At 51.6% G+C, this 13,130-nt stretch overlaps 1 protein-coding gene across 4 annotated transcripts in view; it reads right to left on the bottom strand.

The window, feature by feature from the left end:
* The window catches only part of GTF3C2 (general transcription factor IIIC subunit 2), a 101,655-nt gene that overhangs the window by 43,911 nt on the left and 44,614 nt on the right, over nucleotides 1–13,130 (bottom strand). For all 4 annotated transcript variants that reach the window (XM_075341398.1, XM_075341400.1, XM_075341399.1 and 1 more), the window contains 3 exons: nucleotides 6,689–6,783; nucleotides 6,535–6,612; nucleotides 4,090–4,188 (listed from right to left, as the gene is read on the bottom strand). In XM_075341398.1, the coding sequence (XP_075197513.1) occupies nucleotides 4,090–4,188; nucleotides 6,535–6,612; nucleotides 6,689–6,783 (272 nt within the window). The remainder of the gene's footprint in view (nucleotides 1–4,089; nucleotides 4,189–6,534; nucleotides 6,613–6,688; nucleotides 6,784–13,130) is intronic.

Here is a 13,130-nt window from a genome sequence, read left to right as displayed (position 1 = left end):
CAGATAACACGTGACCTGAAATATGGGGGATACATGGTATATAGGGAGCAGATAACACGTGACATGAAATATGGGGGATACATGGTATATAGGGAGCAGATAACACGTGACCTGAAATATGTAGGATACATGGTATATAGGGAGCAGATAACACGTGACCTGAAATATGGGGCATACATGGTATATACACTCCCTGACAGAAGTTCTGTGGCTTCTCCATGTTATGTAAATAAAAGCTGATAACCTGACTTTAAATTCATCCATTGGTTTTATAAATTACTCTTTTGAAAGCTGAAACCCTCCCAAATTTGGTTTAGGTTATGAAAATAAAGTTGCTGCAAAGCTGAAATATTGATCATTTAATGAACACAGAAAGGTCAGATTTTGGGAAGACAAAAGTTTTGTCACCCACAGAAAGTAATGTGAAATTCAAACAAATAATTAACTTCTAATACAGAGATATGTGGCATAACATTGGTGAATGAGGTTCTGGTGCTATTAGAGCCATATGTAATATTTTGTGTGACTTCCATGAGCTTGAAGGACGGCATCCATGCGGTTCAACGATGATTCCTACAATGTATTGATGAAGTCATCAGGAATAGCAGAGAATGCATCTTACACGCCTCCCAGAGCTCATCTAGAGTCTTTGGTTTTGTCTTCCAAGCTTCCTCTTTCACCTTACCCCAAACATGCTCAATGATGTCCATGTCTGGTGACTGGGCTGGCCAATCCTTGAGCACCTTGATCTTCTTTGCCAGGAGGAGCTTTGTTGTAGAGATGGATGTATGAGATGGAGCACCCTCCTCCCGCTGCAGAATGTGACCTCTTTTATGATTGGGAATGTAAGAGGGAGCCAATACTTCTTGATATTTTAGGCTACTGATATTGCCTTCCACCTTGCAAATGTTTCGCACACCCACATACTGAATGTAATCCCAGACCAGGATCTTTCCACCACCAAACTTACCTGTTTTCTGGATCCATACAGGCTCCAGTAGGTCTCCTGCAGTATTTGTGGCGGCTGTGGTGTAATTCAACTGAAGATTCATCAGAGAAATCCCCCTTCTGCCACTTTTCCAGCGTCCATCTGTTTAGCAGGCTGCGGGACTTGGCAAATGCCAGACGGTTTTGTAATTGCCCTTTGTTTAGTGCTGGCTTCTGGGCACTGATTCGACCATGGAGGCCATTTTCAGACAGAATCCTACAAACTGTTCTAGTTGACACAGGGACTTGAGGTGACCAGGCCTGTTGGAGCTCTGCTGCAGTGGAAGAGGGGCTGGCTTTGGATTTTCTAACCAACAAACGTTCCTCCTGAGAAGTTGTCTTGCGGGGTCTGCCGGACCTGGGCTTGTCAATAACCTCTCCAGTCTCTTCAAATCTTTATTTAATTCTTTGTAGTTGACGCTGAGACACATTAAAGGTGCAGCCACCTCTGCAGTGGATCTGGTCTTCAGCCTCTTCATAATCAAGGCTTTGGTGGCAGGGTGGATTTTTGGCATGTTGTCAGAGGTCAAGTTGCAGTTCAGCTGAAGGTCTGGGGTGCTGGGTTTCTTTTTATACACCCACTAATTAACCGATCATTTAGTGAGCACGGGTGAGGATGTAAACTAGGATCGGGTGCATTATATGATAAGGCGACAAAACTCTTGTCTTGCCAAAATCTGACCTTTCTGTGTTCATTAAATGATCAATATTTCAGCTTTGCAGCAACTTTAGTTTCATAACCTAAACCAAATTTGGGAGGGTTCCAGCTTTCAAAAGAGTAATTTATAAAACCAATGGATGAATTTAAAGTCAGGTTATAAGCTTTTATTTACATCAGATGGATAAACGACAGAACTTCTGTCAGGGACTGTAGGGCGCAGATAACACGTGACATGTAATATGGGGGATACATGGTATATAGAGAACTGATAACACGTGACCTGACATATGGGGGATACATGGTATATGGGGAGCAGATAACACGTGACATGAAATATGGTATATATAATGTAAATATTTTCCGTGTCAGTGCGCAGCTTGCATACAATGTGCAGGGTCAGTGCGCAGCTTGTATACAATGTGCAGTGTCAGTGCGCAGCTTGTATACAATGTGCAGTGTCAGTGCGCAGCTTGTATACAATGTGCAGTGTCAGAGCGCAGCTTGTATACAATGTGCAGTGTCAGAGCGCAGCTTGTATACAATGTGCAGTGTCAGTGCGCAGCTTGTATACAATGTGCAGTGTCAGTGTGCAGTTTTTGTATAACAGTGTAAATAACTCAGCACAGCAATTAATGTGTATACAAGCTGCGCACTGACACTGCACATTGTATACAAGCTGTGCACTGACACGGTATACAAGCTACACACTGACACTGCACATTGTATACAAGCTGCGCACTGACACTGCACATTGTATACAAGCTGCGCACTGACACTGCACATTGTATACAAGCTGCCCACTGACACTGCACATTGTATACAAGCTGCCCACTGACACTGCACATTGTATACAAGCTGAGCACTGACACTGCACATTGTATACAAGCTGCGCACTGTATACAAGCTGTGCACTGACACTGCACATTGTATACAAGCTGAGCACTGACACTGCACATTGTATACAAGGTGCTCACTGACACTGCACATTGTATACAAGCTGCGCACTGACACTGCACATTGTATACAAGCTGCGCACTGACACTGCACATTGTATACAAGCTGCCCACTGACACTGCACATTGTATACAAGCTGCCCACTGACACTGCACATTGTATACAAGCTGAGCACTGACACTGCACATTGTATACAAGCTGCGCACTGTATACAAGCTGTGCACTGACACTGCACATTGTATACAAGCTGAGCACTGACACTGCACATTGTATACAAGGTGCTCACTGACACTGCACATTGTATACAAGCTGTGCACTGACACTGTATACAAGCTACACACTGACACTGCACATTGTATACAAGCTGCGCACTGACACTGCTCATTGTATACAAGCTGCGCACTGACACTGCACATTGTATACAAGCTGCACACTGACACTGCACATTGTATACAAACTGTGCACTGACACTGTATACAAGCTACACACTGACACTGCACATTGTATACAAGCTGCGCACTGACACTGCTCATTGTATACAAGCTGCGCACTGACACTGCACATTGTATACAAGCTGCACACTGACACTGCACATTGTATACAAACTGTGCACTGACACTGTATACAAGCTACACACTGACACTGCACATTGTATACAAGCTGCGCACTGACACTGCACATTGTATACAAGCTGCGCACTGACACTGCACATTGTATACAAGCTGCGCACTGACACTGCACATTGTATACAAGCTGTGCACTGACACTGCACATTGTATACAAGCTGCGCACTGACACTGCACATTGTATACAAGCTGAGCACTGACACTGCACATTGTATACAAGCTGCGCACTGTATACAAGCTGTGCACTGACACTGCACATTGTATACAAGCTGAGCACTGACACTGCACATTGTATACAAGGTGCTCACTGACACTGCACATTGTATACAAGCTGTGCACTGACACTGTATACAAGCTACACACTGACACTGCACATTGTATACAAGCTGCGCACTGACACTGCACATTGTATACAAGCTGCACACTGACAATGCACATTGTATACAAGCTGCACACTGACACTGCACATTGTATACAAGCTGTGCACTGACACTGTATACAAGCTACACACTGACACTGCACATTGTATACAAGCTGAGCACTGACACTGCACATTGTATACAAGCTGCGCACTGTATACAAGCTGTGCACTGACACTGCACATTGTATACAAGCTGAGCACTGACACTGCACATTGTATACAAGGTGCTCACTGACACTGCACATTGTATACAAGCTGCACACTGACACTGCACATTGTATCACAGAGTCAGATCTGCAGCGCTGTCCCAGGAGAATATAGAATACAATATATACAGAAATGTCATGGGGTGTACTCACTTTTGTGGTATACTGTAACACATGTGACATGTAATATGGAGGATACACAATCAGACTGACTGCAAATCAGAGGGCGCTCACCTGCCGAGGATGTGGGGGCTGGAGTCCTCCTTTAAGCCCTCTCTTCTGATGCAGAATGGAGGGGACGTGGTCTGCACGGGAAGGTAGATCTCAGCCTCACTGCCAAAGAAACAGACCACTGAGTACATAGTGCCCGCGCACCCCAACCCCCCACCAATGAGGCTCAGAAGACCGGAGACCAGCATGTGACCCAACCCCCCACCAATGAGGCTCAGAAGACCATGAGACCAGCGTGTGACCCAACCCCCAACCAATGAGGTTCAGAAGACCAGAGACCAGCATGTGACCCAACCCCCCCACCAATGAGGCTCAGAAGACGAGAGACCAGCGTGTGACTCAACCCCCCACCAATGAGGCTCAGAAGACGAGAGACCAGCATGTGACTCAACCCCCCACCAATGAGGCTCAGAAGACGAGAGACCAGCATGTGACTCAACCCCCCACCAATGAGGCTCAGAAGACGAGAGACCAGCGTGTGACTCAACCCCCCACCAATGAGGCTCAGAAGACGAGAGACCAGCGTGTGACTCAACTCCCCACCAATGAGGCTCAGAAAACAAGAGACCAGCATGTGACCCAACCCCCAACCAATGAGGCTCAGAAGACAAGAGACCAGTGTGTGACCCAACCCCCAACCAATGAGGCTCAGAAGACGAGAGACCAGCGTGTGACTCAACCCCCCACCAATGAGGCTCAGAAGACAAGAGACCAGCATGTGACTCAACCCCCCACCAATGAGGCTCAGAAGACAAGAGACAAGCATGTGACTCAACCCCCCACCAATGAGGCTCAGAAGACAAGAGACAAGCATGTGACCCAACCCCCCACCAATGAGGCTCAGAAGACGAGTGACCAGCGTGTGATCCAACCCCCAACCAATGAGGCTCAGACCAGAGACCAGCGCGTGACCCAACCCCCAACCAATGAGGCTCAGAAGACCAGAGACCAGCGTGTGACCCAACCCCTAACCAATGAGGCTCAGAAGACGAGAGACCAGCGTGTGACCCAACCCCCAACCAATGAGGCTCAGAAGACAAGAGACCAGTGTGTGACCCAACCCCTAACCAATGAGGCTCAGAAGACAAGAGACCAGCGTGTGACCCAACCCCCAACCAATGAGGCTCAGAAGACAAGAGACCAGCGCGTGATCCAACCCCCAACCAATGAGGCTCAGAAGACGAGAGACCAGCGTGTGACCCAACCCCCAACCAATGAGGCTCAGAAGACAAGAGACCAGCGTGTGATCCAGCCCACCACAGGATCAGACAAGACCATGAGACCAGCGTGTGATCCAGCCCGCCAGAAAATCAGACAAGACCACGAGACCAGCGTGTGATCCAGGCCGCCACAGGATCAGACAAGACCACGAGACCAGCGTGTGATCCAGCCCGCCACAGGATCAGACTAGAATGTAATCCAGCCCTCCTGCAGGATCAGACTAGAATGTGATCCAGCCCTCCTGCAGGATCAGACTAGAATGTGATCCAGCCCTCCTGCAGGATCAGACTAGAATGTGATCCAGCCCTCCTGCGCAGGATCAGACTAGAATGCGATCCAGCCCTCCTGCAGGATCAGACTAGAATGCGATCCAGCCCTCCTGCAGGATCAGAATAGAATGTGATCCAGTCCTCCTGAAGGATCAGACTAGAATGTGATCCAGTCCTCCTGCAGGATCAGACTAGAATGTGATCCAGCCCTCCTGTAGGATCAGACTAGAATGTGATCCAGCCCTCCTGCAGGATCAGACTAGAATGTGATCCAGCCCTCCTGCAGGATCAGACTAGAATGTGATCCAGCCCTCCTGCAGGATCAGACTAGAATGTGATCCAGCGCTCCTGCAGGATTAGAGTGGAATGTGATCCAGCCCTCCTGCAGGATCAGACTAGAATGTGATCCAGCCCTCCTGCAGGATTAGAGTGGAATGTGATCCAGCCCTCCTGCAGGATCAGACTAGAATGCGATCCAGCCCTCCTGCAGGATCAGACTAGAATGTGATCCAGCCCTCCTGCAGGATTAGAGTAGAATGCGATCCAGCCCTCCTGCAGGATCAGACTAGAATGTGATCCGGTCCTCCTGCAGGATCAGACTAGAATGCGATCCAGCCCTCCTGCAGGATCAGACTAGAATGCGATCCAGCCCTCCTGCAGGATCAGACTAGAATGCGATCCAGCCCTCCTGCAGGATCAGACTAGAATGCGATCCAGCCCTCCTGCAGGATCAGACTAGAATGCGATCCAGCCCTCCTGCAGGATCAGACTAGAATGCGATCCAGCCCTCCTGCAGGATCAGACTAGAATGCGATCCAGCCCTCCTGCAGGATCAGGCTAGAATGCGATCCAGCCCTCCTGCAGGATCAGACTAGAATGTGATCCACCCCTGGTCCTGCAGATTCCTCCTCCTTGGGAACCACATGGTTATCCCCTACTATAATTGAGCATACCTTACCTTTGTGATAGGAAATGGAATCTGTCCGTACGTGGGATCCATTCAGGATACTCCCAGTCTGAGTACTGGGCTTCTCGGCTACAGAGGAGAGACAAACCTGTTAATATGACAAAGGACAAACCACGAGATTCCACCAAACAGAAATGTGTCTTACAAGTCCAAAGTGATCTGCGCAGAGATCCCCACCGGGGCCATGATGGTATTGTGTAGGCCGTTCTCAGCACTGCCTCTCAAAAGAGCATGGACCTTCTGGAAAACAAGAGGATCAAGTGGTCATCAAGGCAGGGAACCAAGAGAAATCTGCAATCTCCATCTCTGGCTCGCACTAGTGGTACCACCATCAAATAGAAATATCACTGAGGCTTCACCCTAACAAAGGAGTCCAAAAAATCAAAGCAGAGAACAAGAGCGACCACGGGACTCATTACATTATGGTGGAGACCAATTTCTACAGTCCTCCAGAAAGGAAGCAGGTAAGAGGCAACAAGAGGAATGGGAAAAAATGAGGCTCTGAGAGGAAAAAAAAGGAGGAGAGAGGAAGAGCAAGCGAAAGGCCGGGCGACAGCCGGCGAGAGGAAGGCCGGGCGACAGCCGGCGAGAGGAAGGCCGGGCGACAGCCGGCGAGAGGAAGGCCGGGCGACAGCCGGCGAGAGGAAGGCCGGGCGACAGCCGGCGAGAGGAAGGCCGGGCGACAGCCGGCGAGAGGAAGGCCGGGCGACAGCCGGCGAGAGGAAGGCCGGGCGACAGCCGGCGAGAGGAAGGCCGGGCGACAGCCGGCGAGAGGAAGGCCGGGCGACAGCCGGCGAGAGGAAGGCAGGGCGACAGCCGGCGAGAGGAAGGCCGGGCGACAGCCGGCGAGAGGAAGGCCGGGCGACAGCCGGCGAGAGGAAGGCCGGGCGACAGCCGGCGAGAGGAAGGCCGGGCGACAGCCGGCGAGAGGAAGGCCGGGCGACAGCCGGCGAGAGGAAGGCCGGGCGACAGCCGGCGAGAGGAAGGCCGGGCGACAGCCGGCGAGAGGAAGGCCGGGCGACAGCCGGCGAGAGGAAGGCCGGGCGACAGCCGGCGAGAGGAAGGCCGGGCGACAGCCGGCGAGAGGAAGGCCGGGCGACAGCCGGCGAGAGGAAGGCCGGGCGACAGCCGGCTAGAGGAAGGCCGGGCGACAGCCGGCGAGAGGAAGGCCGGGCGACAGCCGGCGAGAGGAAGGCCGGGCGACAGCCGGCGAGAGGAAGGCCGGGCGACAGCCGGCAAGAGGAAGGCCGGGCGACAGCCGGCAAGAGGAAGGCCGGGCGACAGCCGGCAAGAGGAAGGCCGGGCGACAGCCGGCAAGAGGAAGGCCGGGCGACAGCCGGCAAGAGGAAGGCCGGGCGACAGCCGGCAAGAGGAAGGCCGGGCGACAGCCGGCAAGAGGAAGGCCGGGCGACAGCCGGCAAGAGGAAGGCCGGGCGACAGCCGGCAAGAGGAAGGCCGGGCGACAGCCGGCAAGAGGAAGGCCGGGCGACAGCCGGCAAGAGGAAGGCCGGGCGACAGCCGGCAAGAGGAAGGCCGGGCGACAGCCGGCAAGAGGAAGGCCGGGCGACAGCCGGCAAGAGGAAGGCCGGGCGACAGCCGGCAAGAGGAAGGCCGGGCGACAGCCGGCAAGAGGAAGGCCGGGCGACAGCCGGCAAGAGGAAGGCCGGGCGACAGCCGGCAAGAGGAAGGCCGGGCGACAGCCGGCAAGAGGAAGGCCGGGCGACAGCCGGCAAGAGGAAGGCCGGGCGACAGCCGGCAAGAGGAAAGCCGGGCGACAGCCGGCAAGAGGAAGGCCGGGCGACAGCCGGCAAGAGGAAGGCCGGGCGACAGCCGGCAAGAGGAAGGCCGGGCAATGTAAAGCAAGAGGAAGGCCGGGCGATGTAAAGCAAGAGGAAGGCCGGGCGATGTAAAGCAAGAGGAAGGCCGGGCGATGTAAAGCAAGAGGAAGGCTGGGTGATGCAAAGCAAGAGAAAGGCCGGGCGATAGCCGGCAAGAGAAAGGCCGGGTGATGTAAAGCAAGAGGATGGCCGGGGAGATAACCGGCAAGAGAAAGGCTGGTAAAAAAGCAGGAAAAAGAAGGAAGGGAGAGAAACAGAAAGAAGCTGGAATTGGAAAACAGGTTGAGAGGCAGGAACAGGAGGCCACTGAGAGGCAGATAAAGGAACAAGGAAAGGAAGAGGGACCAAAAGTGGAATGAGGATGGGGGGGTGAAGCAGGAAGAGTGATTAAGGGGAAAGAAGAAGGAATACGAAGCAACGGGAGAGATGCAGGAAGAGGAAGGAAGAGAAAAAATGAAAACATATACAGTGGAACCTTGGATTACGAGCATAATTGGTTCCGGGAATGTGCTCTTAAACCAAGTTACTCTTATATCAAAGCGAAATAATTGAAACGCAGACAATTCGTTCCACAACCCAAAAAATATTTACAGAATTTACACAAACTTATTAAAGTAACACAAAATAATGTACTGTATTCATAAAAAATGATTACAGTACACTGATACAAAATACTGCACAGCACAGAAAAAAAGGATATAAAACACATTAAACTGCACTGTAGCTTCCAATAGAATTGTTGGTGTGCGAGAGGTACAGTATAAGCAATGTGCTGCACTGGTTAGCCGAAAGAGAGTACAATACTGTATCCACAAATGCAAATTGATAGACATGCTATATAGTATATACTGTACAATGGTATACTGTATACAGTACATATGGACAGAAAATTACCTCCAGAGCGGGTCAGCGCGTGGTGAAAGGACAGAACCGAAAGTGTGCTCTTATTGCAAAGCATTGGTATTAAACCAAGTTACAAATTTTTAAAAAGCTTTGCTTGTCTTGCAAAATGCTCTCAAACCAAATTACTCTTAAACCAAGGTTTCACTGTATACTGGAGCTAGCCGGGCTAATTTATGGGCACTGAATGGGAAAGAGCAAGTGAGCGGCAGGAAAAACGAAAGAAAGCGAGAGCGGCAGGAAAAATGAAAGAGAGCGAGAGCAAGCAGGAAGAATGGGAGAGAGAGGAAGGAAAAACAGGAGAGAGAGCGAGTGAGTGGCAGGAAGAATGGAAGAGAGAGAGCGAGTGAGCGACAGAAAATACAGGAGAGAGCGCGAGCGAGGGGCAGGAAGAATGGGAGAGAGAGCGGCAGGAAAAACAGGAGAGAGAGTAAGTGAGCGGCTGGAAGAACGGGAGAGAGAACGAGCGGCAGGAAGAATGGGAGAGAGAGTAAGTGAGCGGCAGGAAGAACGGGGGAGAGAACGAGCGGCAGGAAGAATGGGAGAGAGAGTAAGTGAGCGGCTGGAAGAACGGGAGAGAGAACGAGCGGCAGGAAGAATGGGAGAGAGAGTAAGTGAGCGGCTGGAAGAACGGGAGAGAACGAGCGGCAGGAAGAATGGGAGAGAGAGTAAGTGAGCGGCTGGAAGAACGGGAGAGAGAACGAGCGGCAGGAAGAATGGGAGAGAGAGTAAGTGAGCGGCAGGAAGAATGGGGGAGAGAACGAGCGGCAGGAAGAATGGGAGAGAGAGTAAGTGAGCGGCTGGAAGAACGGGAGAGAGAACGAGCGGCAGGAAGAATGGGAGAGAGAGTAAGTGAGCGGCAGGAAGAATGGGGGAGAGAGAGCGAGCGAGCGACAGGAAGAATGGGAGAGAGAGCGGCAGGAAGAATGGGAGAGAGAGTAAGTGAGCGGCAGGAAGAACAGGAGAGAGAACGAGCGGCAGAAAGAATGGGAGAGAGGCAGGAAAAACAGGAGAGAGAGTAAGTGAGCGGCTGGAAGAACGGGAGAGAGAGTAAGTGAGCGGCAGGAAGAATGGGGGAGAGAGAGCGAGTGAGCGACAGGAAAACCGTGAGAAAGAGAGCGAGTGAGCGTCAGGAAATACAGGAGAGAGCGCGAGCGAGCGACAGGAAGAATGGGAGAGAGAGCGAGTGAGCGACAGGAAAACCGTAAGAAAGAGAGCGAGTGAGCGTCAGAAAATACAGGAGAGAGCGCGAGCGAGGGGCAGGAAGAATGGGAGAGAGAGCGGCAGGAAAAACAGGAGAGAGAGTAAGTGAGCGGCTGGAAGAACGGGAGAGAGAACGAGCGGCAGGAAGAATGGGAGAGAGAGTAAGTGAGCGGCAGGAAGAATGGGGGAGAGAACGAGCGGCAGGAAGAATGGGAGAGAGAGTAAGTGAGCGGCAGGAAGAATGGGGGAGAGAACGAGCGGCAGGAAGAATGGGAGAGAGAGTAAGTGAGCGGCTGGAAGAACGGGAGAGAGAACGAGCGGCAGGAAGAATGGGAGAGAGAGTAAGTGAGCGGCAGGAAGAATGGGGGAGAGAGAGCGAGCGAGCGACAGGAAGAATGGGAGAGAGAGCGGCAGGAAGAATGGGAGAGAGAGTAAGTGAGCGGCAGGAAGAACAGGAGAGAGAACGAGCGGCAGAAAGAATGGGAGAGAGGCAGGAAAAACAGGAGAGAGAGTAAGTGAGCGGCTGGAAGAACGGGAGAGAACGAGCGGCAGGAAGAACGGGAGAGAGAGTAAGTGAGCGGCAGGAAGAATGGGGGAGAGAGAGCAAGTGAGCGACAGGAAAACCGTGAGAAAGAGAGCGAGTGAGCGTCAGGAAATACAGGAGAGAGCGCGAGCGAGCGACAGGAAGAATGGGAGAGAGAGCGAGTGAGCGACAGGAAAACCGTAAGAAAGAGAGCGAGTGAGCGTCAGAAAATACAGGAGAGAGCGCGAGCGAGGGGCAGGAAGAATGGGAGAGAGAGCGGCAGGAAGAATGGGAGAGAGAACGGCAGGAAAAACAGGAGAGAGAGTAAGTGAGCGGCTGGAAGAACGGGAGAGAGAACGAGCGGCAGGAAGAACGGGAGAGAGAGAGAGAGAGAGAGGCAGGAAAAACAGGAGAGAGAGAGAGAGAAAGTGAGCGGCAGGAAAACCGGGAGAAAGAGAGCGAGAAAGCGTGGCAGGAAGAACGGGAGAGAGAGCGTCAGGAGAAAATGGGAGAGAGAGTGGAAGAAAAAAACGTGAGAGAGCGGGCAGGAGAAAACAGGAGCGAGAGAGCAGAACAAAAAATGGGAGAGAGCGAGAGTGGCAGAAGAAAAAATGGGAGAGAGCGAGAGTGACAGGAAAAAACAGGGGAGCGCGGAAGAAAAAATGGGAGAGAGCGAGAGAGTCAGGAAAAAACGGGAGAGAGCGGTACAAAAAATGGGAGAGAGCGAGAGCGTCAGGAAAAAACGGGAAAGAAGAGGAGTTGGAGGGTGAGGCAAATCAGTGACCATCAGAAGTGATAGATTTTCTACACTTTCAGCCTCTGCTCCATTGTGCATGGTATCTCTGTAGGGAATTGAAGGAGGCCTCACTCATAAGCTGTGTGATATGTCCAGATTACTGTTCACACCCGCAGATATTACACACATTAAGTCTTCACACCCGCAGATGTACACATGAAGTCTTCACACCCTTATTATAATGCCAGAGTTTTATCATGTAGAAAAAAAAAACACCACAAAGACTCATTTCAGAACTTTTTCCCCCTGTAAAGTCGCCCATAATCTGTACGATTCAGATAAACTGAAGAAGGGAATTTTGTTACTTACCGTAAATTCCTTTTCTTCTAGCTCTTATTGGGAGACCCAGACGATTGGGGTATAGCTACTGCCCTCTGGAGGCCACACAAAGCACTACATTAAAAGTGCAAGGCCCCTCCCCCTCTGGCTATACCCCCCCCGTGGTATCACGGGTTCTCCAGTTTTAGTGCCAAAGCAAGAAGGAGGAAGCCAATAACTGGTTTAAACAAATTAACTCCGAATAACATCGGAGAACTGAAAAACCGTTCAACATGAACAACATGTGTACCCGCAAACAACAAAAAAACATCCCGAAGGACAACAGGGCGGGTGCTGGGTCTCCCAATAAGAGCTAGAAGAAAAGGAATTTACGGTAAGTAACAAAATTCCCTTCTTCTTCAGCGCTCTATTGGGAGACCCAGACGATTGGGACGTCCAAAAGCTGTCCCTGGGTGGGTAAAGAAATACCTCATGTTAGAGCTGCAAAACAGCCCTCCCCTACGGGGGTGTCACTGCTGCCTGCAGGACTCTTCCACCTAAGCTGGCATCCGCCGAAGCATAGGTATGCACCTGATAATGCTTGGTGAAAGTGTGCAGACTGGACCAGGTAGCTGCCTGGCACACCTGTTGAGCCGAAGCCTGGTGACGTAATGCCCAGGACGCACCCACGGCTCTGGTTGAGTGGGCTTTTAGCCCTGAAGGAACCGGAAGCCCCGCAGAACGGTAGGCCTCTAGAATTGGTTCCTTGATCCATCGAGCCAGGGTGGCTTTAGAAGCCTGCAACCCCTTGCGCGGACCAGCGACAAGGACAAAAAGTGCATCGGCACGGCGCATGGGCGCCGTGCGGGAAATGTAGATTCTGAGTGCTCTCACCAGATCTAGCAAACGTAAGTCCTTTTCATACCGGTGAACCGGATGAGGACAAAACGAAGGCAAGGATATATCCTGATTAAGATGAAAAGAGGATACGACCTTAGGGAGAAACTCCGGAATAGGGCGCAGCACTACCTTGTCCTGGTGGAACACCAGGAAGGGAGCCTTGGATGAC

This window comes from Anomaloglossus baeobatrachus, chromosome 3, assembly GCF_048569485.1.
Source record: "Anomaloglossus baeobatrachus isolate aAnoBae1 chromosome 3, aAnoBae1.hap1, whole genome shotgun sequence".
Taxonomy (NCBI): domain Eukaryota; kingdom Metazoa; phylum Chordata; class Amphibia; order Anura; family Aromobatidae; genus Anomaloglossus; species Anomaloglossus baeobatrachus.
This window is presented reverse-complemented; position numbering and strand designations above follow the sequence as displayed.